At 41.9% G+C, this 24,956-nt stretch overlaps 1 protein-coding gene across 4 annotated transcripts in view; it reads left to right on the forward strand.

Moving 5' to 3' along the window:
* pde4a (phosphodiesterase 4A, cAMP-specific) overlaps window positions 1-22,978 on the forward strand; it is a 59,535-nt gene extending 36,557 nt beyond the window's left edge. For 2 of the 4 annotated variants that reach the window (XM_044050537.1, XM_044050538.1), the window contains exons 2-15: window positions 2,471-2,656; window positions 4,109-4,145; window positions 4,311-4,381; window positions 5,149-5,198; window positions 8,182-8,294; window positions 14,321-14,414; window positions 14,543-14,706; window positions 15,156-15,254; window positions 15,350-15,514; window positions 15,632-15,731; window positions 15,954-16,108; window positions 16,736-16,858; window positions 18,286-18,468; window positions 18,910-22,978. In XM_044050537.1, coding sequence (XP_043906472.1) covers window positions 2,471-2,656; window positions 4,109-4,145; window positions 4,311-4,381; window positions 5,149-5,198; window positions 8,182-8,294; window positions 14,321-14,414; window positions 14,543-14,706; window positions 15,156-15,254; window positions 15,350-15,514; window positions 15,632-15,731; window positions 15,954-16,108; window positions 16,736-16,858; window positions 18,286-18,468; window positions 18,910-19,419 — 2,050 coding nt within the window. In that variant the 3' untranslated portion in view covers window positions 19,420-22,978. Of the gene's footprint in view, window positions 1-303; window positions 320-2,470; window positions 2,657-4,108; window positions 4,146-4,310; window positions 4,382-5,148; window positions 5,199-8,181; window positions 8,295-10,341; window positions 11,854-14,320; window positions 14,415-14,542; window positions 14,707-15,155; window positions 15,255-15,349; window positions 15,515-15,631; window positions 15,732-15,953; window positions 16,109-16,735; window positions 16,859-18,285; window positions 18,469-18,909 lie in introns of those variants that run through there. The other 2 variants (XM_044050540.1, XM_044050539.1) reach the window with 2 other exon arrangements.
* Window positions 22,979-24,956: the final 1,978 nt, after the last annotated feature.

The raw sequence follows: 24,956 nt of genomic DNA on the forward strand, positions 1-24,956 counted from the left end.
TTGGAAGTTGAAGTGAAAGGCGTCCACGACCCATGTTGATGACAAAAGTTTGGGAGGCGCCGCGGAGATAAAAGTCGTCCCACTTTAAAAATAGACGCTGCAGCGACACCACAGTCTGCTTCACTATCTGCTCTTGACTTATGCTGACGTGTGACTGGCTGCAGTCACTTATTTTTATTTATCTTTGTGTGTCGAAGTCTTGTTGCTGTTTTGGTGGGAAGAATATTTCAGCAGTGTGCTTCTCTCTATGACGCCAAACTCCTTGTTAAAGAAGTGAATTCCTGAATCTTTCTTTCATTTCAGGAGAACTTCATCTGAGGTGGTTGTTTTTTTATTTTCATTTCTTTTACTAAAGGCTGTCGTGGAGAAGTTTAAAGTTTCAGTAACTGCAGATGTTGGAGGAGAAAAAAAGAGTAACCCGAGAAGTTTGTTGTTGTTGTCTCGACTTGGGCCCATGTGTAAACTCACCATGACATCATCCGTTGTCAAGGCCAAATATTCTGGTCAGTGCAACAGTGTGATTTGAAACCAGAAGATACCATTATCTGGAAGAGCATGGGGGTGGAGCTGCAACCTACACCTGCAACCAAGCACCTACTGCATGGCACTAGCTGTCCATCACATGGTATCGACACCATAGACACAGGGATCAGCACATAAATGAGTCCAATTTTTTTGTAAGCGATTGAATATTTGGTCCAAAGCATCATATCTTCATCAGTCAAAGTGCCTCAAAACGTCTTCAGTCAGAAACAAAAACCCACGTCTGCTGCCTTGGATGTTGTCTTTAATCAGCAGCTTGTTACGTTAAAAAAAAAGTTAGTATTTATTGTGCATCATTTCAATTTTAAGAATTACTGCTTCTTCTTTGAGCCTAACACATGCAATTAGTTATTTTACGGACATTTACTCTCCAAACCTGGCTGTTTCCATGACAACAGCAGTGTTTTTATTTGTGTTTTTCAAACCAAACATTTAGTTTTAGGTTAACTGTCAATTCTAGCAACAGAATGTATTTGAAATAAGTTCATATTTTTTATCAGAATAAAAGCTCTGAACTCCATATTTGTTAAATCAGCTTTTGGGCCATGATACCGATGCTGGCGGGCCGGTTTTGACCCACGGGCCACCAATTGGTGAACAGAGGCAAAAAGAGTTAATGGCCTCAATTACTAGTTTAAGGCCGAGTCAGGTGAGTTGTCTTTCAACCGAAGGGTTGTGGGTTCAATTTCTAGCTCTGCGAGTCTATTATGTGTCCTTGAGCAAAGACACTTAACCCCGTGTTGCAGCGTGTGAATGGGTGAAAACTGTAGAGTAAAGCAGCTCAATACAGACCAAAATACCATCTCTCCTTCTTCTGATTTCATTTGGTAGTAACGAGTAAAAGTTGATAGAAATAGAAATAACCATGTAAAGTACAGATACGTGAATGTTATACTCAAGTACAGAAACAAAGGATTTGTACTTGACAACACTGACGATAACATTGGCTTCATGTTCCAGACGTGGAGATAACTTTATTTGTCTTTTAAATGTCTCTGCATGAGCATCAGCTGAGCTTTGAATGGACCTGAAATCATAATAATAGTTATTATTATTATAATAATAATAATAATAATAAGAAGAAGAATGTAGTCCACTGTCATAGTCAGGATCAGATTTAGGCTCAGACACGTATATATAAATTAAAATTTAATCTGGAAGAGGATAAAGTGGAATTGAAAGGCACTTTGTCCTGTTCCCCCTGGATTTTTTGCCAATCTGCAGAAAAATTGACTTTTAGAGATCGTGAGTCTTAAAGAGACAGGAGCTCAAATGACAAAGGATGAAACGAGGAGCTGCATAAAGAGCCTGACATTTGGCAAACCTACCATATCAGAGTCCGAAAAATATGATAAATATTAATCATATGATGATCAGCAGCGTGTTAGCCTGAGTAAGTAAAGACACTGATTTACAGTCCAAAATTCAATTCATGTGTAAAATTAATCACAGCCACTGTCTGTAAATGAATATCCATCTTTTTTTCATTGATAGCAGACTCATTTGTTAAATCTCTTTCCTTTGGGTTTGAGAAACATCTCTCCATCACTCTCGTCCTCTGAGGGACACACAGGGGGAGAAGCCGGGGATGATTTGGTTCATTTTGCTCTCTTTAAGTGGCTCCGGAAGATGACTTATCAGTACAGTGTGAGTCTCACGGGGCCGGCGGTGGCAGCGTGCCAGTTTAACAGCACTGCAGAGTCGCAGCTGTATGGCTTTAACGCTGCAGCATCTGTCACTTATTCCTCTCTCTACAACTTCCCCCGCTCAGCAAACGAGAAACACTAAAGAGGACGGTGTGAGATGATTGTTTTTTTCTCTTCCTCCAGATCAGATAAGAGCAGCAGCGAAAACAAACACTTTAGATTGAAAATGTTACAGACATAAACCCAATTTTCCTCTCTCCCTGCCTTGTCTGACCCTTCAGCTTCGATTCGGAGAATGGTCCCTCACCAGGCCGCAGTCCCATGGATTCGCAGGCGAGTCCTGGGGTGGTGCTGCACCCGTCTTTCCCCCAGAGTCAGCGCAGGGAGTCCTTCCTGTACCGCTCTGACTCCGACTACGACACATCGCCCAAAACCATGTCACGCAACTCCTCCGTCAACAGTGAGGGGTGAGAATGAAGCCATCAACGTGGATCCATCACTCAGCACACACACACACACACAGTTACTTCACATTATCATAATCAACACAGTCACACCACGACTGTAATTATGCAAACAATATGCTAATGAAATCCTGATTAATTATAATCTGTCGTTGTCTTTCAGACCTGATATTAACATCTGATCCATTGACTCCATCGAGTCTGAACGCTCCCAAATCTGAAAAAAAAAAAAACACCACATACCCATGGTTCTCAAACTGTGGTACCACCAGGGGTGTGCAAGCAAGCTCCCTCTGCTTGGTACTGTTTTATACTGTATATACCAGGGTATGTGATCAGAGTGGAGCTGAGGAATTTTGACCAGAGTGTGTAGAAAATTAAGCAAATAACAAATAAGTACAGAAGGGGATTAGGGCCACATGTATATATATATATATATATATATATATATATATATAAAACTGAGATTTTAAATCAATTAATCCCTCAGAGTTTGAGATTAACTGACTGTTAAGGGGCGGAAGATTTCTAGAAAAATTCCAGAAACTTTCCATGGAAACTTAGGTTTGGAAATGTATGGGAATCAATGAGAATTAACCGGAAATTTGGGACAATTTAAAGTTTTTTTTTTAGGTTGAGTCATATCTCAACCTAAATATCACAACAGCACACATTGTTTTAAAAGGCTAACATTTTTGCTGCGTTCTTCTTCACATTATTTAAAACCTCCACACAATTTTTCTGACGACAAAAAAATGAGTTAGCCGAACTAATGTAAAGGTGTTCAAAACATCTTACAACTGACGTATGAAATCTTGTGTGGCTACATAAAACCGACCAGTAGGAGGCAGAAGAAACAGCATCACATTTGTGGTAGCTAGTGCCACGATAAGCTAGCTTCTTTAATGTAAATGGTGTTAGCTAGCGTACATGTAGCATATCTGTTTTACCAGTAAGCTAGCAATACATTTTGATTTAATAGTTGCTTGTTAAACTTTAACACTATTTACTTGACTTTATGTTGTCCTTTGGCTCAAATGTGTGGCTTTAATAGCCTGTAGCTGTGTTCAGATCAGTAGTCGTGTGCTATGTCTCCGTATTGAGGAATGAATGTTTTAGCCAAGATTATGCTACAATGTTTTTTCATTCAACATTCAACTTGGAAAATGTCCAGTTATTTCCCATAAATTCCTATGGAAATGGAAAGTTCCCAACTTTCAAAATTCCCAGAATCAGAATTTTGCAACCCTAGCCAGGGAGTGAACAGTCCTGCGTGTGACGAGTCCACGGAGGAGGGATGTTAAAACCAGGTCTGAACGTGTGTCAGGATTATTTCCACGCCGCTCACACATTCATTTATAAACACATACTGTATATAAACACTGAGTGCCTGCCTCAGCTGCTCACGTTCATCTCATTCTCTTTCTTTTTTCTTTCTCAAACATTCCCCTGCAGGCACGCTGAAGACATGATCGTCACCCCTTTCGCTCAGGTACGCCTCAAGCACCTCGTCTGATACGTCTAATTGCTGCAAATGACTAGAGAAGGGTCGTTAATTAGTGCAGTGAACTTCTTCCACCCCACTCCCTCCCTCCTCTCTCTCTCTCTCTCCTCCCTCCCCCTTCTCTCCTTCCTACGCTGTCCGTCCGTCCCCCAGGTGTTGGCCAGCCTACGAACTGTAAGAAGCAACTTCACCATCCTCGCCAATGTCACAACACCCACTAACAAGTCAGTATCATGCTGTCAAACACGCCTCCCCCCCTCCCCTCGACTCACGCTCGTCACTTCTGCCTGCTTTGTGTGCAGTGTGTGTGTGTGTGTGTATGTGTGTTTGATTCTGTCTCCTTGCTCCCGTGGGGGAAAAAAAGCACATTTGCTGTCGTGATTAACCAGTTTATCACTATCTGACGACAGCACGCTCAACGAGAAATATAATCGGCATGGTTTTTTGGCCTCTCTCCAACTCAACGCTGAAGTGCAGAGAAACTCCACACCTCAGCTGAAACGGCCCTGACTCTGTACCCAGACGATATGCAGACGCTCAATAACACTAAAATTGTTTTCCTTTGTAATGCAGTGGAGAGTAGGAGCTGGAGCTGGCAGGGCTTTTAGCACTGCATCAATATGATATATATATATATATATATATATATATATATATCTTATGCACCACAGAATTATCAGCATCTGTAATTATGCAGCGTTGTGCCCTGAAAAGGCCTCACTCACTACATAATTGTGAAGGCTTTGTCTCTGACTGTTTCTGGACACTTCAATAGTTGACGTGAAGTAAAGGAATTTAACGAATCCACACATTATCTGCTATTCATGCACATTCATGCGCAAATGTTTATTCCCCCACCCCTGTGACAGCCCCAGCCTTTTTCTTTTCTGCCTCATCCTGCAATGTTGAATGTGTGATGAACCCCAGCAGGGGGCAGCAGCGTGTTGTTGTTGTTGTTCTCCTTCTGATGTAACGAGGTGTTTGTCCACAGGAGGTCACCAGTGACAAGCCAACCCACTGTTCCCCAAGCCACACTCTCTGGTATGTTGTCAGCTAATTAAACACACACACACACACACACACACATTGGTTTCCGTGACTTTAGAGGACATTGCATTGACTTACATACATTTCCTGGAGACTTACTTTAACCTTAACCATAATTACTCCTGTCCTAATCCTAACCCTGACCCTGACCTTAACCTTAACTATAAAACCAGTGTTATATAAAGTACTTTAAAGGGATACTTGAGCAAAAGTACAAATATGTTACCAGATATTATAATATTAAAGTATATGACATTTACTGTACTTAAGTATCTAAAGAAAAAAAGTGAGGTTTTGAGTCATGGTGGAACAGTGGTAGGGTGAGTTGTCTTTTAACTAAAAGGTTGTGGCATGTGAATGAGTGAATGGGTGAAAACTTTAGTGTAAAGCAGCTCATAAAGACTAGAAAAGCTCAATGTACAGTAAATACAGATCATAATACCAACTCTTCTTCTTCTTCTGATTTTATTTGGTAGTAACGAGTAACAAAGACAGTCAATGTCGCTGGAAAGATAAATAACAAAGTAAAGTACAGATACTTAAGTACAAATGTAAGGAGTATTTGTCTTCACCTTAAAATGTAGTAATTTCCGTTATGTGTATAATGTGACTCAGGTCCCCACAACATAAGGAATACCAGGTACACACACACACAAACATGAATGCAGAGCATCCATCATGTGTGGTTGTTATTGAAGAATTATTTCACTTATATATATGATGGTCGTTCTCCAATAAATGTTTATATTAATGAAAAAACAGACACAGAATAAATCAGATTATATCAGATTAGACGTTTAGACACTGCTACAGCAGCCGAAAGGTCAGCGGATTGACAAATGCACGTCAAATGCTATACGATAGGATTAAAATAAACTATAAAATAATAAAATAAAGCATATACTACAACATTTGAAAAGGGTACAGTAAGATATGCACATAAAGTAGAATATAGTTTACACCTTTCGCTACAAAAAGTCCATTAAAGTGCAGCGGCACAGGATTACTGCTCAAATTTATGGTAATACAGATGGAATATAGACATTTTTTTTTACTTGCTCATAAGTACATTTTAATATATGTATTAAATATGTCATTTGATTTATAATGTTTTATAATTAATGAGTCATGCTACTGTAAATGTGTGGAGTTGGGTATATGAGTTAAGTTTAGTCATTTATTGTCATATTATACTAAATACGATATAATTTATGAATTATTTAAGTAGTTGAATTTGCAGCACAGTGATATTTCTATTTTTAAGTGTGTGACTTGGGTGATTGTACAATAAAATCTTGAATATTATGGTTATATATAAACAGTTCTACATCATCAGAAACATCAATCAAACATTATGTAATTACATACAGTATATGTTTAGACCCTCCAACCTATTTTAGATTGACAGCTGTTGAATTTCAGTCTATAATTTTTTTATTTTGGCCCATCAAAATGTCTTCATGTTTTGTGTATTTCGACATTTTCAATCAGTTCTAGAGAAAAAATATGTTTTAACAATGTTTTGTTCATTTGTATTAAAGTTGAATTTACAAGCTTTGCTCCTGTTATCCAAGTAATATAGCACATTATTTATTGATGACAGTTTTTACTCTTACCACCTTCATTTTATTTATTTATTCCTATTCTTGTACTGGCTCAGTGGTTCTATTATTTATTGATTTACTATCATATATTTTAAGTCTTGTTTAGAGGAGCCTGAGAAAGTGTTTATCTCACTCTTTTATTCAACCTAGTTTTATTAAGGTTTTTTTAATTCTACTTATTATGTCTGTCATATCTGTAAGATGTCATTTAATATGTTAAGAATAACCACAAAACTACGGATGCGTATTGCATTCACCTTTTTTACAAATGGTCTGTTTTTATGAGATTTTGTTTTTCGGGGCCTGTATTAACAAGATTTTTTGTGGGGGCGATCAGTTTTTCTGAGTGAATGAGATAGCCGAGGATCTTCGTGTCTTGATCACTGAATTGAAAGCAAAGATGTACCAGTTGTTGAGTTGTTCACAGGACCTGAAAAAAAATCTTGTAATCGAAAATAAATCTGGTCAATGTCAATTTACCTCAGTTTACTTCAGTTTACGTCAGTTTACGTTACTTCAGTTTATATCATTTTACATTACTTCAGTTTATGTCCGTTTACGTCAGTTTATGCCAGTTTACATCAGTTTACATTACTTCAGTTTACGTCAGTTTACGTCAGTTTACGTCAGTTTACGTCAGTTTACTTCAGTGTACGTCAGTTTACGTTACTTCAGTTTATGTCAGATTACGTTATTTCAGTTTACGTCAGTTTACATTACTTGAGTTTATGTCAATTTACTTCAGTTTACGCCAGTTTACGCCAGTTTACGCCAGTTTACTTCAGTTTACGTTACTTCAGTTTATGTCAGATTACGTTATTTCAGTTTACATCAGTTTACATTACTTGAGTTTATGTCAATTTACTTCAGTTTACATCAGTTTACTTCAGTGTACGTCAGTTTACATCAGTTTACTTCAGTGTACATCAGTTTACTTTACTTCAGTTTATGTCGGATTACGTTACTTCAGTTTATGTCAGATTACGTTATTTCAGATTATGTCGGTTTACATTACTTTAGTTTATGTCAGTTTACGCTATTTCAGTTTACGTCAGTTTACATTACTTGAGTTTATGCCAGTTTACTTCAGTGTAGGTCAGTTTCCATCAGTTTACCCCAGATTACTTCAGTTTATGTCAGATTACGTTATTTCAGTTTATATCAGATTACGTTATTTCAGTTTATGTCAGTTTACATCAGTTTATGTCAGTTTACGTTATTCAGTTTACGTTATTTCAGTTTACGTCAGTTTACTTCAGTGTACTTCAGTTTATTTCAGTTTACTTCAGTTTATATCAGTTTTTTTGTTGTTGTGCTGATTCCTACATAAAGACAGTGATGTCTCTGTATTTGTGTGTGCTTGTCCCTCTCAGAGGAGACGTACCAGCAGATGGCTCGGGAGACTCTGGAGGAGCTGGACTGGTGTCTGGACCAGCTGGAGACCATTCAGACCCATCGCTCCGTCAGTGAGATGGCCTCCAACAAGGTGCACACACACCTGTCTGCACACCACAACTGCAAATTATCACTGTCCTTCCACCTGGATGCTTCACTCATGAACTCACGACTTACGAGAATATCTCACCAGCTTTAAAAATGGGCTGCAGCTGCGTCCCTATTACCAGCTCCCACTCTTTGTGGAACTCAAACGGTGCAGCTCCGCCACGATCATTTATCACAGTAAGGTAAAAATAATCCAGCAGGAGCAGCGGGTAAAACATTTTCATTAGAAATACTTACCTAATATCTGAAATCTCTTTGGGGAGGGAGTGCTTCCCCAACTCACGTCTCTCTGTTAAATGTCTTAAGAGTCCAGCATGTCTTCGCTTGACAGGCTTCAAACCTGGCAGGTGATTTGTGAAGTGCACCAGTGTGTGCAGCGCCAACTTTGGCGGTGCTTTGATGAGAATTGCGAGAGATGTCAGTAGAAATGTGACGGATGTACAGTATATGATGAAAGGATCTCACATGGAGAAATGGACGTCCTTTGTTTGGATAAGAAATGTAAGGGAACGGATATGGTTGCTGTTCAAGGTTATGATAGTTTTGGATTTTTCATTAGTTTTAGTTTGCTAGTTTTTATTTTTGTTTTTATTTGTTTTAGTGTTAGTTTGAGTTTTTTGTAATATGGTGCAAAAGATTCCATTTATTAAAAGGTTTGTTAGGACAGATGAACGACCATCCCTGGATCAAATTTAACAGTCTACATGAAAATGGGCATCATAGTGCTGAGGTTTGGATGCAGTTAGTGTGAAAGGGAAAAACACATGAATATGACATAAACAACAACATAATTAATAGCACTTTTTCGCTACAATTTTAGTTTTATAAACACACAATTAAGTTTCAGTCAGTTATCTGGGTTTTAACTCTGGTTTTCATTTTTATTTCAGTTTTTTTTTTTTTCAATTTTAGTTTTCCTTATTTCATTAACTATGATAGTCTTGGTTTGTGTGCGTGGGTTGTCTGCCGGTTCTCCAGTTTCCTCCCACAGTCCAAAAACATGCAATATGGCAATTAGGTAAATTGGTTACTATAAATGGACTTTTTCAGAACAAAAAACTGTAGCACAAAGTGCAAAAGAAGAACAGCAACCAAAAAGACAAATAAAAGGCAGGTTAAAAAAAACAGACTTGAAAGAGATTAAAATATTAAAGATTAATGTAAAGTATTAAAGGGAGATAATATGAATCAAAGACGATTTAAAAAAACAGACCACACAGAGACAGAATAACAAGGACAAACAGATAATAAATCAACAAAATACAAATAAATAATAAATAAATAAATGTAGAGCCAGACTAAAAGGATAGGTCTTGCATTTGCTTTTTTAAAAATATGACTATTCTGATTCCTTGGCAAACGCTACATCTGCATGTGTGTAAGTGTGCACATGGGCAGGCTTTGTAAGCATGTGTTTGTACAGTATCTGTGGAGACATGGGAGAGAGAGAGAGAGAGAGAGAGAGGGGAGAGGTAAAGAGAGAGCGAGGGAGACAGTCTGTGGGTGGGGAGGACATGGGGTGGGGGGGGCTGACGGGTCCTGATGCTGATGTCTCTGCTGTAACCTTGGTTGCTATCGAGCAGCAGCAGGGTCTGCCCTTCCCTCCTCGTCATTGGCTTCCCACTCTGACCACGAGCCATGTGGGCCGTGCAGCAGCCAATGAAACGGAGGCAATGCTCCTTTAGTTGTGTTCAATTTTTAAAGAGACAGTGCTGTGTGCCTTGTTTGCTTTATTGTTGAAATTATCCCTGTGCTGCACTTGCACTATAATCTATAATCAGGTCAGGTTTTTGGGTGACAGGACTGAGGAGAGGACATCATTTGTGTGTGTGTGTGTGTGTGTGTGTGTGCATGTGTGTGTAAAGTCTCCTGGGGTAAACTGAGTCTCTATGAATATGTCGCTGCCTGTTCGCAGCCACAACTAAGCTGCAGAAAGCCTACGCACTGTTGCCAACATGGAGGTGCACACATGAACATTCCCACTCAGTCTCTCACTCTTACTCACACTCTCACTCACACACATATTTTCGACAGACGTACATGCTGTCTTGCCGCACATGCGCACTCGGGGCTCCGAGCAGAGGAGAGCACACACACACACACATGCATGCACGCGCCTGCAGCCACACTGCCTGATTAGCTTGCGAGAGCTGTCTACAGCATCCAGAGAAATGGCGCAAGAGGCAGAGCATTGGAGGAGGAAGAGCAGCCTGAAGCAGCAGGATTAGACCTCTGGCTTTTTTTTGGCCAGCTGATGCATGGACTGATTTGGAGCCGGGGCGCTGGGCTACAGAACCATCAGGGAGGCACAGCCTGGCTGACTGTGGTGGCTGCCTGTGTGGTGTTGAGATGGAGTTGATGCACGAGTAGGACTGGGCCGGGCCTCTGGATCAGTACCGTGGGGGAGGGGCAGACGACGCAGGGAGAGAGGGAGCGTGTGTTTTTCCAGACCACAGCTCTGGTGTGATTCTTCAGCCTGACCGTCTGCTACAGGCCTGCCTGCATCCCCTTCTGTCTCTTTCTCGCTCTCTCTCTGTCTCCCTCTCCATCCTTGTTTTCCTCTTTTCCTGTCCTCATCTGTTTCCCTCTCCCGCATGTTCCTGCTGCCACCCGAGCTCACTTCACCTCCATCATTTCATACTACAGTCATCTTCATGCTCTACATACACCACCATCTCCTGATTCCGCTCACCTCCATCATCTGAATTTTTCTCATTGTTGTTTGTCAAGCAGCTCAGCTCCCACAGTGTCATCTTTCCGTTTACATCTTTCTCGCATTGCCACTCATCTCCTCTATCGCCGCTTCTCTGTGCCCTTCAGACGGTACCTCGCTCCCTCTCCCCCTCTGTTTTCCTCCACATTTCCTCCTTCCACCTCGACCCTGCAGTGACTGTGGATTTGGGTCAGTTTGCTCAGCAAATGGGATAGGATGTAGTCTCCACAGCAGCCGGTTCCAGGGGGTTCCTGGTCTGCCCATCGGGGGACCCTCATCTTTGGACCACACTAAGGCTGGAGCCTGACTCTGGACTGACTGGGTGGCCTGCTTTGGGGTGCTGCATGTAGACAAGGACAGTCTGCATCAGCAGCCCCTACCCTCGCCCCCTTCCCCTGTTCCTTCGCCCCTTCTCGGGGCAGCCGTCACTCTGGAGTGTCCCGGCTTGACTGGCTGTGGCCTCTCCCCACACACCCGGACGACGCCCTCATGCCACTGGGGCACCTGCAGCGCCCCTGCCCCGCTCCACTACCGCACCTCCTGCCTGTGTCATCGGCCCAAACCTCCCGTCACCCTCAACATGGGTGTGGTGGAGGCCATTGAACCCGTGCCATCCTCCTGCCCCTCACCTGTGCCGGGGGGCTACAGGCTGCCCCGCTCCTCCAGCTACAGCCCGCTGCAGGGGAGGGCAGGGGCAGAGCTGGACCTCGGTGCGGCTGCCGGAGGGGTTCTGGAGGCGGGTGGGACAGCGGCAGAGCGCAGGACGCCGTTAGTGGACCTGTTCTGTGAGACCTGCTCCAGGCCCTGGCTCATCGGCTGGTGGGACCAGGTAGGGCTCGGAGAGCTTGCAGAGGGCAAACAAGGCCTGTCAGTGGTCATCTTGGATAGATCCTGTGGACTCTTCAAGTGTTACAGCTACATCTATGCATACATTAACATCTTTGCTAACTGTGTTTACCCCAGCCGTGACTGTGTCAGTGTGTGAGTGTTTACGAGGGAGAAGCTTCACTATAAGCTGAATTTATGTTGTGACAAAAAAGGTTTTTACGTGTCTGACAGTGAGTCTGAGAGGCAGGATATTGTTGAGTGTGTATGTGAACAGTGATGAAGGCACAGACTTTATTAAAACCCACTCTGTGCTTCCATATTGCAAACAAAAAGACAATATCAGTCTCAGTCCTCACTCCTCGTTTACATTTTCTGTCCTTTGTGGGAAACACAGAGCTGCTTATTATCATCTTACAGAAAAGCTGTGGGACTTTGTGATGAAGTAGTTCCGTCATTTTTTACTGCAGGTGTGTTGCGGTGTCACATAATGTCTGTTTCCATCTAACACACCTGCGTCCCACATCCTTCTCTCTCTCTCTCTCTCTCTCTCTCTCTGTCTCTCCTTCTAGCCCTGGACGCTGGCCTCAATACAGACTAGAGGAAGCAGAGTGTGTTGTCAGTAAAGGACGATACTTAGTGTCACAGGAATGAGTCCATGCTTCTTTTTGTTCCCTTTTGGTGTACGAAACATCCTGTATTCATTCAAATGTATGAAAACAGATATTATGGAAGTTTATTAGTTCTACCAGCTTTGCTTCTAATATTGTTTCCTGCCACTGAGCTACTAAAACAAAGTCTTTTGTATTACATTGGGCTGATGGTGTTTTTTATCGATCAGGGCAAGGTCACAGCAACCTGTGCGTGTTTGCCAGATATTCCCAGACATAGACAGGAAGAGCTCTCCATCCTTCCCTCTTCCATTTACAGGTGCATAGGTGTGAGAGTCGGTGGTCATGCTAGCTCAGTGTTTGCATGTTTGCCTCATTAGTCAGGAGAAGAGCGTTGTTTGTCCTGACACTCGGACTGGCACTGTGGAAGTGTTGGTCGGCAGCTATGACTCAGCATTACAGCATTAGGGAAGAGAAAGAGAGAGAGAGAAAGAGAGGAGGTCTGGGCTGAGGCTGCTGCCTATGTGTGCCACCGGCCTTGACTTGGCTTTCCTGGCTCCTGATGACTGATTCTGCATGAGTGCTTCTACGATGTTGCTGTCAGGCAACCTGTTGGCTTGGCCTGTTGTGAATGTTGTGGAGTGCCTGTCTAGCTAGGATGTTCTGGAAAAAGCATTAGCAATAAATGATGCTACATTCACACGACTCTGTTTTTGGTGGTTTTGGAACCCTAAAATTGAAAAGTTCAAAACTGCTGCCGGCTCTGTTTGAAGACTATATTGTAGTATGGCAAAAACCTTTGTAAACAATGATGCAGTGATCTACATTCACTTCCTGATTGGTTCCTTTTGACCATGGAGTTGCCGGCGTAAACGTAGAGCCCCAACCGCCGGCGTAGAAAACAACATGGAAACGTCTGTGGATGTCTTCCCATTTTCTTCCCAAGCAGTGATGTCAGTTTTTCTAATTGGTCAACAAAGCTTTAGATTTTCATGTGGACAAATCAAAGTACAGCAAAGGAAAACCTCTGTTTTCCCAAATCCCGAGTCGAGCCAATGACAGAGGTGTACTGTCGGATGGTGGGGGGGGGACGGGTAAGGGGGGTTAGAAGCAGAGAGTGTTGTTTACCTTGAGAGGGTGGGAGGAGCAGATATAAGCAACAGAGAGACGTAGCGAGGGAGACAGCGGTGGAGGGGAGGGTTGACCTTGGAAAAGGTCAGAGACACCTGCCTACTCCCTCAGAGTGTCACCCAAGCAGCCACCGCTCTCACATCAAGCTGGAGGACTGACTGTGAGGAGGCAGTTGCCATGACAACCGCTCTGGTTGCCATGGAGATGGTTATGTGTGAAAGATCAGTCAGTAGGACACAGACAGAGGGGTCTTGTCCGAATTGCATTGTTACCTTTGCATGACTTGCGTGACAGGCAGCTATGGAGTCAGTGTTTATCGAAAAACAGGGACTCGGAGAGAACATTCAGGAACACTGTTTTTATGTCAGTACGGCAAGGACCTACAGAAAAGATGGTCGTGATTGCCACTGTAGGTGTATGAAGAACAATGCACGTAATCACACTACACCACTGCACTATCACTACATAAAAATCAAAATGTAAGCACGCTGTATCGGAGGTATTGTACATTATGTTCTCATCTCAGACAAAGAGGAGGCATCATTCATCCTTGATTTTCTCACCTTTCAGTGAATGAAGCCAGATTGCGGGTGATAATTTATTCTTCTCATTTGAATCACAGGAATGTTTTATTGTTATGTATAAAGACAAATGAATCTAAAGTGCAATGTGAAAAAGTCTGAATGTATCAGCATGTTTCTAACTCTCCTGGTTGTCTCCTCTCCCCAGTTCAAGAGGATGTTGAACAGGGAGCTGTCCCATTTGTCAGAGATGAGTCGCTCAGGGAACCAGGTGTCAGAATACATCTCCACTACCTTTCTAGGTAAATCAAACCTGTCATCCACTCGTGCTGGACCTTTATTGCTCGTCCACTATAGCGTTGACCCTAGGTCAAGCACAACCCTCCATAATTCTTCATCTCGCATGACCCCTGACTTTTCGTCCTTCCAGATAAGCAGAACGAGGTGGAGATCCCATCCCCAACCTTGAGAGAGAGGGAGAAGCCCATGTGTCACATCAGTGGGGTGAAAAAGCTCACACACAGTTCCAGCCTTTCCAACTCCGCCATGCCTCGTTTCGGCGTGAAGACTGAACACGAGGACGCATTAGCCAGGGTAAATGGATGGGAAAGCAGCCCACTCAATGCAAGTTCCTGCAAGCACATAGAAAGAACACAAAAGATTCCCAAAGAGCAGAAAAGGAAAAGTGCTACTGGTTGATGGTCGTTCAGATTGCTGATATCGGACTCTTTCGGAAGTGGGAGGGTGATTGTGTTGGATTTACTCTACCATCCAACTAACAAACCATCCATCCATGGGGAACTCAAGTCAAGTTGTCATTAGCTAATGGGAAAATGCAACTCAACACACAACCTTAGACATCACATATAAACATATTTTTGATATTGGTACATCAGAATTAGATTCATCATGTTTTGTTTGCTATATAAGTACAAAAAGTACAAACAAAATACACAAGAAATTGCATTTAATCAAACCCAATTCAACACAAACTGCTGGAGTTTTGGACTGATGTGAAATATTTTTGCCCGCTGTACCTTCAGGAGCTGAACGACTTGAACAAGTGGGGCCTTAATATCTTTCGTGTGGCAGAGTTCTCTAATAACCGACCCCTCAGCTGTATTATGTTTGCCATCTTCCAGGTGAGTGGGAGAAACCAGAGGGCTTGAACAGCAGTTTACAGTGGCTTGTAATTTGTATCTGTGACCATGACCCCTCTGGACCTTCCCTGCTGCAGGAAAGAGATCTACTGAAGACATTTCGGATCCCCATGGACACATTTGTCACCTATGTAATGACCCTGGAGGACCATTACCATGCCAATGTGGCCTACCATAACAGCCTTCACGCTGCAGATGTCACTCAGTCTACTCATGTACTGCTATCAACACCGGCTCTAGATGTAAAAACCTCGACCTCTTGCCAATATCCTGACTTGACAGACTTTCACAAAGTACCACTTTGAGTGTAATTTGAGATTTTTAACTTTGTTCTCTTCTCTCACAAATACCTTTGACAGGCTGTGTTCACCGATCTAGAGATTCTAGCTGCGTTATTTGCAGCTGCCATCCACGATGTGGACCATCCAGGAGTGTCCAACCAATTCCTCATAAACACCAGTGAGTCCAAATGAGATTAAGAAACACACAGACATAAAACGTAGAGACGATACAAGCTTTGTCAGTTGAACTGAATCATTTCTTGATGACTGTCTTTGCCGCTGCTGTCATCTTCATCTTTCATCTTCACATTTTCAAATTGTGCAGCCACAGTGTTACTGATGGAGTGATTCAATTACTCGAAGTGTCTTGACATATGTGTTGAACTGTGCCTCCCCTCAGACTCAGAGTTAGCCCTGATGTATAATGATGAGTCCGTGTTGGAGAACCATCACTTAGCTGTGGGCTTCAAGTTGCTTCACGAGGACAACTGTGACATCTTCCAGAACCTCAGCAAGAGGCAGCGACAGAGCCTGCGAAAACTTGTCATTGATATGGTGAGTGTCATCAACACACATATGGCGCTTTTCCATGCTATCTGGGTTTTTTGTTTTTTTTTCCAGTACCTGCTCTGGCGAGGTTCTAAGCGAGCTGAGTGAATGTGAAGGAATCCAAGCGAACAATGCTGAACTGTAGATCAGTTAAAACGTTGTGTCTGATACCAAACCGAGTCTAGTCGAGTATGGCTAGTGCTAACTGTGTAATGGAATAGTGCCATTACTAAGGTTCTGTGCTACACATTCTGCTTGTGCATGCATGGAAAACAGTTGCGATATTTAATTCCATTCCAGTAGTTGCAATTTATTGCTGGGAAGTTCCCCTCTTTCTTGCACAATTTGTTGTAGCAATGGTGGATCTCTTTGACCAAAACAAAAGCACATCACCAACTGGACTGGAAAGCACCGTGCCAAGTGGAGCATGTGCAGTGGGAACACTCACAAAATGTTGGGGTGCTCATATAAGTTCTCCATTGTGGACATGGGCAATTGATTTATATCACACAGACCATAGCAGAACTCTGCAGACTCGCAGACCTGGAATGTATAAATCTAGCTTTAGCTCTCCTTTATTTTGGAGACACTTTGCTGTTCTCTTTATTAATGCATTCATATTGATTCCCCCAGGTTTTGGCAACAGATATGTCAAAACACATGAGTTTGCTGGCAGATCTCAAGACCATGGTGGAAACCAAAAAGGTGACGAGTTCTGGAGTACTGCTGCTGGACCACTACACCGATCGGATACAGGTGAGATGACATCTTCAATGTTATTAAATATAAAGCACTGAAAGGGTATGTTCAGTCAATTCAGACTCATAAAAAAAGCGTACATTTTTGGGGAAAGTTTGGTCAGAGGTTTCAGTTGAGGATATTTAATCAGCTAGGGTGTATCAAGAGACTTTGGCGTTCCCAGGAAAAAGGGAACCAAAGCAATCTAGTGCTGATTCAAAGGCATTGTCACAAGATTGTCATTGTTGTGGCTGACAGAATAAGCTTGGGAACCCTGGATTGCCTGTCCTGTTGCAACGCCCCTGGTAAACAGCATCAAATGATGATTGTAGGGGTCCGGGGCAGAAACCACATCTCAGGAAAAGGCTTATTTATGCTCCTGTGTCAAAACGTGGCAACTCTTCGGGATGGGGCCCATATGTGGTTTATATGACCTTGTCATAAATTCTGTGCCGCTCTCAAAGGTCGTGACACGGAGAGGCTATGCTGCGCACACACATGCCACAAGAGGATGCTGCCCTTTTATGTCTTCTTTTCAGAAGTGGTGACATCCATGGACAGTTTGGAAAACGTGGATCTGGCTTCTGGCGTAGAGATTACAGATAGTCGAACAATTCAAAGACTTGTACTGGATATGATTTAACTAACTGTTCCAAATGTGTAGTTTTGCAAAATGTAAATATTATATTCTAGATGTTTTGACTGTGAAGATAGGGGATTGAGGTTGAGGGATTATTGAGGGATCTGGTGTACTTGAAGATGCTGTCAAGAAATGCACTGATGTATTTCACCTGATATGACCCATGAGTCATTCTGGGTAAGTCAATTAAATTTCATCTGCATTAGCAAGGAAATCCAGCAAGCACTGAATACTAAGGAGGTGGATGTTGACAGTTTCTGAACAGAAAGGCGAGAAACCTGTGTGAGAGAGTGGTGTGATTTTCCAACAAGTTGTTCAGTGATAATCATATGACTGTACCACTCTGGAAACCAATGAAGTTGTTTTCATTCAGGGATGTATGAGTTGCTTAGATGTTGAAAGATCAGCATATTATTGTGGTAAATGAGGAGAAAGACACAATTTTAGTGATTTCAACACAATCCTTTTAAAGTAACTGATACAACCGTGGGCCTCTCTGTATGGAGTTTGCATGTTCTCCCTGAGTGCACATGGGTTTTCTCCATGTTCTCCCGTTTGCCCCACAGTCCAAAAACATGCAGACGTTAATTGGACAATTGACTCTGGGTGTTAGGTGAACCCCGCCTTTCACCCTGTGTGAAATTGGTCCCTGTGGCCCTCATGTGGAGAATGAAGTGGTAAACAATGAAACAATGAAAGACACAATTTTAAGCAAACATTGAGAAGGGAGGAGGAGGAGATGGAGGGGCTATAGAGTTACAGTTGGGGACAGTGCACATACAACAGTGTGTATGTGTGTTTGCAGGTGTTAAGGAACATGGTGCACTGTGCAGACCTGAGCAATCCTACAAAACCCCTGGCTGTGTATCGACAATGGACGGAGAGAATCATGGAGGAGTTCTTCAGGCAGGGAGACAAGGAGAGAGAGCGAGGGATGGAGATCAGTCCTATGTGCGATAAACACACCGCTTCTGTGGAAAAGAGCCAGGTAAATGGTCTGCACTGAAACACACTTACACAGGTTTGTGCAGCCTTTACATTGATTTCTGTTGTTTTGGACATCCTAACCAAAGCTGACCTAACCATAATTCAAACCACAGCCCTAAACATTCATCAGAAATGAGCTTCTGCCTCATTAGGAAAATATGTTTTGGTCTCCATGAGGTACTGGTCCTACAACTGGTCCTTGCAAGGTCAGTGTTTATGCCAGGAAATAGCACACACACACACACACCTGCATGGATATGACCCTGAACATGAGTGGATAACTGTTGATGCTGTGGAGTGATAACGACAGCGCAGAGAGCGATCTATCATCTGTGATCACAGCAGTAACCTCATACATTTTTAATCTTCATTTGAAGCAAAGTGAAAACACCACTGTGCCGGTCCATAAGATGTCAATCATGCTCTTCTCCTCTTCATCCAGGTGGGCTTTATTGACTACATAGTCCACCCGCTGTGGGAGACATGGGGCGACCTGGTGCACCCTGACGCCCAGGAGATCCTGGACACTCTGGAGGACAACAGGGACTGGTACCAGAGCACGATCCCACAAAGCCCGTCGCCGCCGCCTGTGAGCCAAGACAAGGAACTAAACGCCTGTTTGGACAAGTTTCAGTTTGAGCTCACCCTCGAAGACAGCTCTCAAACAAATCAGGGAGATGACGGCAACAAAGCCACGCCAAACCACGTGGCACAGGACTGCAGTCAGGGGGAGGAGGAAGAGGAGGAGGATAAAAAGGACGAAGAGGAAGATATCATGGTCGAAGAGGAAAATGAGGACATAATAGAGGAGGAAGATGAGATGGCGATGGAAGAGGAGCAGGAGGAGGAGCTGAAAGCTCAGCTGGTGGTGAGATCTGAAAAGGAGAGACTTTCTGACACAAGTCCTGTAGAAGAAGAGGAGGATTCTTCTTCACAAGCTGAAGATACATGAGTTCTGCTCCTGTATCCCCCTCCTCACTTGCACACATTATCTTGTTATTCCTTTCAATGGCCAAACCAAGAACAAATAAGACTGCAAATGACAATACAGACCTTTAAATATATTTTTCAAAAAGGGAATAAATAAAATATTACAAAAAAAAAAAACACTTAAAGAGAAGTTAATTACACAGCAACTGTAGATTTGGAGTGGCGACAAGTCCATCGGCTGATTTCACGATGAACTTAAGACCGAGCGGAATTTAGGAGAGCATTAACGGTGGTCAACTGAGGACAGCGTAGCACGCGGGGACTGAAATGCACACACACAAACACACAGGAAGTGACTCACAAACACATTGGGATGAAGAGGTGGAGTGAGTCGTGTTGAACGCACAACTACATCGGTCATGCCGGACGGTACGGGTGCAGTCCATATGTATCCCTCTTTGAATGTGTGTTTGTATGAGTGCATTAACACGAGGGACACAGATCAGTAATGAGTCTCTTTGGAAAAAGCCATCTCTTAATGAAGTATTAACTAGTGTTCAGTCAGTTTTAGTCGTTCATGTTCTTTAGGATCTCAACAGAAACTGTTCTCCTCAGAAAAGCTACGTCTGAATGACTTCTTTTTTTTTCCATTTCTGTCGGAAAGAAAAATCCGAAAATTGCAGAGTTTTGAGGAGAGAGAGGATGAAAACTGAAAACCGAAGGCGAGGAAGATGCTGCGATGAAGGGGCCGCCGGGTCCCGTACCCCTTTTCCCTTTACGAGGAGAGTGCTACTGGTGCAAGATGGCTCTGTGCCTTTCTGAAACACCAGCTTCCTTGAATGGAGCTGTCGTGAAGCAATGCATTGTGGGACAGGAGTGTCTGATTTTGTTATCATTCTCTTTTTTTTCGATTGTCTCTTGTTGAAGCTCTCTCTCTCTCTCTCTTTATTGTTCATGGTATTGTGGTGTGTATCTCACACGTACAGTTTCTGTGGTGATATGTTTTGAAGCTGTAAGTCTTCCTTTGTTTGCTCTTTCTGGTAATATAATAACTCAGAACTCTAGATGCAGAGCAATCACTACCACCTCCACAACCACCTGTGGACTCTTTTCAGCTTATGGTTCTTTCTTATTACAGTGATTTCTTTTCTTTATTTTACTTTTTTCGAGAATAAGCCATGAGATGCTTTGAAGCATAAGTTCCGCCTTTTTTCTATTTAACCGTTGCTAAATACGTTGAAGGGATACAGAATTATTTCATTATCAGGAGGTTAGGTTTTCACTCGCCATCCCTCGCACCCACTTGCACTGTTGTTTGTTTGCGTCTCCTCATACTCGGCAACTCTCACCAAAGTGACGGCTTTTTAAAAAGAACTTACAGCGGCTGAAGTGATTTGAAGGAATAAAAGACTTTGAGAATATAAAAATCAGGGAGGTAGAATGTCAGGGAAAGAAAAGGAAAAGTGGCAGTCCCTAATCATCGTTGTTATGTTAGATGCTTTTGCCTTAATGTGAGCTGCAGGATACATACCTGCCCAGTATGTAGATTTATAAGATATATAATAGATATCCTAGTATATTTATATCACGTCTGTATGCTTATTTCTGTGAGTATCAGTGTATCTATACACAATGTATGCAGCATTGCATTTGGAGGGTTTGAGGGGGAACATTGCTGCCAATTTAGTCGTTATGTTGTTAACTGTGTTTGGATCAACATAAAGAATGTGTTGTTATGACTTTTTTTTTTTTTTTTTCCAAAATCTGGATGACGATCTTTAAGCTTACCTGCCGGGCATGCAGAGGGAAATGACGAAGTGTGGTTAAGACTTCATGAGCGGAGAGAATGAATATGATCAGGTGTTGATTTGCTGACATGACCGAGTCAGTGGTTGTGTGTGTGTGTGTGTGTGTGTTGTGTGTGTGTTGAGGATGATTGTGTCGTCATGACTTACAGCCGACTCACACATGGCCTGATGCTTGTTGCTAGCTGCGGTGTCGCTACCCCATCCGTACCGGAAACCTGAGTTGATCTACACTATATGGTAGTTGAACGCCTGACCATTACACCAACAGGGACTGTAATGACCTGGCTTAGATTTTAGCGGAAGTTGTGAGTGACTCTCTGGGCATACAGTCCATTGTTTTGACAGGAAGTAGCCTATTTCAACAGGAATTAGCTTGTACTTGTACTTCGAACCTTGTGTTTTTGGACGGATTGGGTAGCGACAGGCAGCTATTGGAGGTTGGCAGAGCAGTGTCTGTCATAGCTGACTGCGTAGCAAGAGTTGCTAATGTTGCTAAAGAAGCTGGTGATGTCCGCCATTTTGTGATCGTTTCGTACGACAAAAAACAGCCTTGAGCCTGAGAGCTACGTTTGGGCTGTGTCGTGTTTGTGCAGGCAGTGTTGGCAATATTTTTTCAAAAAGAATTGACTGGCAAACTTCAGCTGTACACAAGGGGCACAAGCAGTGTGGCAATGTCCAACTCCGCTCTATTCGGCGTGAATGAGGGGTGTTTGAGTTGACGCCATCCGGCGCGTGAGTGTGAGTTGGCCGTTAGGGAGCGAGTAAGAGGTGGCGGGACGCTGAAGGATGTCGTCACATGTGTGTGTCGTGTACGTTCGCTCACTGGCATCAGCGCATCTCGTCAAATGATGGTGTTTCCGATCAGCACAGCTTCAGTAGGTTTGTTTAGGTGTTTGTTTTATCACAGGGTATAAAAAATATTAAATAAAAGAACATGAGTGTGGCTCTTTTGTCGAGCAAGTTCCTGCAGGTCAGTAACTGAGCCTCTGTGAAGACGCCACAGCTCGGTGCAACAGGAGCCTGTGTGTTTGACCTGCTCTGTCACAGGATGGAGCAGAGCTGCGGGGCCACCACACAGGCTTCCAACATGGTGGAATGGGAATCCAGGACTATTCTTGCAATTTTCCTAAATAAAAGATTCCCATATGCATCGGCCTTTTACTTTGATGTTGCTTTGTTTTTGTGGCTTCTTGTTCTGTCATAAGCTATAAGGATTTTAATATTTGATTGCCATACAAACACGATACTGTAGCAATTATTTCTTATTAAGAAAAAAAAGATTATTCAATTGATTAATTGCTGCCATTTCTTTTTAAATGATAAAAAAAAGAAAACCATGGGAAGTGTTTTCTTTGAACAGTGTGTGTACAGTTTATTTTTATATCATTCTGGTGGACGGTCTAGAAAATGAATCATGTGTTGATGATATAGCTATAAGCGTTACATCTTTTGTATATAATGTAATATTGGATTGTAAATTATAAATCAGAGTCGTAATGATTGACGAATGATCACTTGAGGTCGCTAACTGAACCATTGAAGCACTGCAGGCCACATCCTCACTTTTTTTCACAATTCATTATATTTGTTGCTCACTTGTGTTAACATTTCTGTCACTTGTTTTAAATTGTTATAACTGCATCTATTTGTACCAGCACTTTATTTCGTCAGGTTTTGAGGCAAATGGGCGTGTTTTCAGGTCGTGAACAGTCTGTGATGGTGATTTTGTTCATCGGCGATCACTTGTTGTTTAAATAAAATCAGAAACTCTCATTGTGCAATCGTCAACAACCCCTTCCAGAGGCATAATCTAACAAACAAGTCATTCTGTATTAAATATCCGTGTGAGATTGAAGTTATTTGACTGATAAAGTCAAATATAGACTGAATTTCAAAGAAAATAACTGTGTCCTTATCTAACTTGGCCATTTCTTGGACGATCACCACCTCTGTTTCTTCTTAGTAACTTTAATTACTAGCCTGAGAGCCTCAATGTCCGTCCCATGGTGGCCTAACTAGCCGGTCCCATTGGGGTCGCTGTCAGCTTACTTTGTCGCAGACTGACTCCCTCTGAGAGAAATTCTCTGGGCTTTAATTCATGTATTTGTTCACAAAGAAGAAGAAAGATAATTCAAGGGAAAAGACAACATGAAATGATTGTAATATTTGTAAATGATCTTGCTGTAATGTGTAAAATGTGTCCAAGTTATTTTTTATTATATTATTTTTATGAGAGTTTTTTCCTCTTGACAGAGCTGAGGTGTCATTTTGTGAATAAATGCATTTAATAAGCAAACATCTATATATAAAAACAATACTATAGTATATCAGTATATTTTTCTTTTATTTCACTGTTCAGTACTGTAAAGTGTGTTAAAATACAAATAAAGTAAGATTTTTATATTAAATAAATGACACGTTTGCTGTTGGATTGCAGGAATATGATGTTGATCGTTGAGTTTCATTCACAGGTTATTTGTCCTGACATTCACGCCACATATGACTCAGGCTGTAACTCACAAATATCGGTCGATTATTATTGTCGATTAATCCACTTTCAACTTGTTGAATTTCCCAAACAGTGAAATAATGATGTTCTCAAATGTCATATTTTGTCCACAAACAAAACTTATTCCCTTTGAATCATGTCTTTGTTAAATGGAGATCAGAAAATAGTCACATGAAAGGAGCTGAAAATATTATTACAAAAATATTATTAAAAAAAACACCACTGAAACCATGAAAAATTGATTATCAAAATAGTTGACGATTCATTTAGTAATAAATCATTAATCCATTAATCGTTGCAGCCCTATAACATTACAGCTCTCTTTTAGACTCTGTCCCTGAATTGCAGGTATCTCTAATTCCAGTTGCAGATATCTACATCATTCTGACTAGTCATAATTCAAGTTCAACATATATTTAATTCTCCTCAATGAATATCTACATTGTGCTTTTTTAGATATCTTGAATTAAGTTTCAGATAGTCATATATTAAGTTAGAAGGTAGATATCTGAAACTGGAATTAGAGATATCTACAATTAAATAGTGTATATCCACAACAGTGATGTCGTACTCGAGTCTGGTCTTGAGACCGACTTCTGCTTTCTCGGACTCGTCTCGGACTTGTTCCTTCAAAGACTCGGTCTTGACCTCGGACTCGGACCACAGTGGGAGGAGAAGGACTCGTAATTTCAGACCGAGTCCTTGAGACCAACGCATTTTTTGTTCATTTTTATGTTCATGTTATGTCCTAACTATGATTAAAAAAGTCAGGGTGGGCTTAACATGTTGATGACAGAGCAACACTGTTGAAGCAGTTTATAAAAATAGGCAGAAGATGATGCATGTGGAAGGGATTTTTTTATTGATAGTAAAAGCATAGTCCATATTAAGACGTTAAGACTGCTCCTCTAAACAAGTCCCAATCTAGCTTAGTCTGTAGGCCTACCTGTTGATTATTAACTGGGGTGATACTAAATCATGAATATGAAAACTGACATGTTTTTATGGTCTTGGTCTCGACTCGGTCTCGACTCAGACTTGCGTCCTCAAAGACTCGGTCTTGACTCGTCCTCATCACTGATCCACAATATCTGTCACAGGTATTATGCATGATTTTGACTAGTAAAAACTGAATTGCGATATCTTTTGCATCATTTTGACGAGTAAAAACTGATTGACCCATATCTGTGACGTCATTGTGACTAGTTAATCTGAATTGCAGATATCTGAAACTAGTTTTGA

Source organism: Solea senegalensis, linkage group LG19, assembly GCF_019176455.1.
Source record: "Solea senegalensis isolate Sse05_10M linkage group LG19, IFAPA_SoseM_1, whole genome shotgun sequence".
NCBI classification, from domain to species: domain Eukaryota; kingdom Metazoa; phylum Chordata; class Actinopteri; order Pleuronectiformes; family Soleidae; genus Solea; species Solea senegalensis.